This window comes from Chiloscyllium plagiosum, chromosome 17, assembly GCF_004010195.1.
Source record: "Chiloscyllium plagiosum isolate BGI_BamShark_2017 chromosome 17, ASM401019v2, whole genome shotgun sequence".
Classification (NCBI taxonomy): domain Eukaryota; kingdom Metazoa; phylum Chordata; class Chondrichthyes; order Orectolobiformes; family Hemiscylliidae; genus Chiloscyllium; species Chiloscyllium plagiosum.
The window spans coordinates 33,493,033-33,494,996 of record NC_057726.1 but is presented as its reverse complement, the minus strand read 5'-3'; the positions used below and the strand labels follow the sequence as shown (position 1 = coordinate 33,494,996).

The 1,964-nt window shown below is 44.7% G+C and overlaps 1 protein-coding gene across 3 annotated transcripts in view; it reads right to left on the bottom strand.

Moving 5' to 3' along the window:
• The window catches only part of ap1g1 (adaptor related protein complex 1 subunit gamma 1), a 113,223-nt gene that overhangs the window by 29,527 nt on the left and 81,732 nt on the right, over positions 1 to 1,964 (bottom strand). For all 3 annotated transcript variants that reach the window (XM_043706823.1, XM_043706825.1, XM_043706824.1), the window contains one exon: positions 1,428 to 1,554. In XM_043706823.1, coding sequence (XP_043562758.1) covers positions 1,428 to 1,554 — 127 coding nt within the window. The remainder of the gene's footprint in view (positions 1 to 1,427; positions 1,555 to 1,964) is intronic.

Genomic DNA, 1,964 nt, shown 5'->3' with positions numbered 1-1,964 from the left:
ATATTCCCAACGCCCCTCCCCCAAGTCCCTCCTCCCTACCTTTTATCTTAGCCTGCTTGGCACACCCTCCTCATTCCTGAAGAAGGGCTTATGCCCGAAACGTCGATTCTCCTGTTCCTTTGATGCTGCCTGACCTGCTGCACTTTTCCAGCAACACATTTTTAAGCTCTGATCTCCAGCATCTGCAGTCCTCACTTTCTCCTAGATACATGAATAGGAAGGTTTTGGAGGGGTATGGCCAGGAGCAAGCAGGTGGGACTAGTTTAGATTGGGATTAAGTTCGGCATGGATTGGTTGGGCCGAAGGGTCTGCATCCATGCTGTATGACTAAGTCTGGCTCATTGTCACTTGCCCACTTGATGGTTCCAGACTATATATTGCTTCAGAATACAATCAATTCACTACCTTGCTGAGACTAGTAAACTAATTGAAAAAATAATAGGTGGAAAGTTCAGATAGAAAATTTAAAATAGACACCATCTTCAGAAAAGCAAGTTCAGTTAGTCAGAGCTCTCACTGGAAGTCAAACTTATGCAAACAGCTTTAGTGCAAAAAGCTACAGAACATTTAGGCAATCTCAATAATCCTTTCCTGAATTTAACTGTTATCACAGTAATTCTTAACATAACAGTTTGTAGTGTTCTCATATTTTTCTTCCCCAGATTTGCAGGTTCTATTTGTTTTATTTTTCAAGAGAAAAATTTGTACTAGTTGCATAGTTCAAACCTGAAGCTAGGTAGGAGGATGGGAGAAGAATAAAAACACAAGGGAGGGAGGGAAGTTAATGGAGTGCTGGCCACCTTTGCATTCTGCCAACAGTACAGAACATAGAAATACCCCATCAGGAGGCCACAGTATCACTTAAGTGGCCTCTTCACTCCACTAACTTGACCAGCTGTGCAAAGGCCCCCATCATGTATGGAAAGCCTAGTAAACCCTGAAGGTAACCCTGCAGGTTTGAACCAAGGAATGTCCCATTTTGGCACTCTGTAGCCCAGTGAGGCATCTCCCTTCACAAGGCACAATGGCCAAGTCCACAGCAATATTCTCAGATCCAACAATTTTCTATTATGTGAAGATGCCGGTGTTGGACTGGAGTGGACAGTCAGAAGTCACATGACAGCAGGTTAAATGCCCACCAGGTTCATTTAAAATCAAGCTTTCACATGACACCAAGTTGGACTGTAACTTGGTGTCATGTGACTTCTGACCTTTTCAACAATTGGCTGGTGGCTGCTGAGGGGCAAACATTAGCTGCTCGGTCGGAATAAAGCAGTCGGAGCTCCCACAAAACAGCCAAAACAACCTGGTTTTGGCTTTCCAGCCCATTGTGGAGGCCACCACGGATATGACAAAATCCAGCTCTGGGAGAGTCAAAGTTCTTTTACTTCTTTGACTGCACATCAACACGTTTGCATTAAGCTTACCTGTTAGATCCAGCCCTCCTAACAGATCCAGAAGCTCTCCACCAGCTGTGTTTGATTTACTGGGTGGTGCAGTCTGAATCGCTGGTGTCACATCACTTCCTCCAAGCAAGTCTAACAAGTCATTAGCCTGAAAAAGAGAAGGCTAAATTTTATACACACAACTCAAGCATTCAAATTTTAGCAAAAAAAAATCACTTTAACATAGAACATAGAAGAATACAGCACAGTACATGCCCTTCGGCCCTCGATGTTGCGTCGATCCTAGCCCACCTAACCTACATTAGCCCACTATCCTCCATATGCCTATCCAATGCCCACTTAAATGCCCACTCGATGTTGGTCGATCCTAGCCCACCTAACCTACATTAGCCCACTATCCTCCATATGCCTATCCAATGCCCACTTAAATGCCCATGAGGGAGAATCCACCACTGCTACTGGCAGGGCATTCCATGAACTCACGACTGGCTGAGTAAAGAACCTACCCCTAACATCTGTCCTATACCTACCCCCCCCTTAATTTAAAGCTATGCCCCC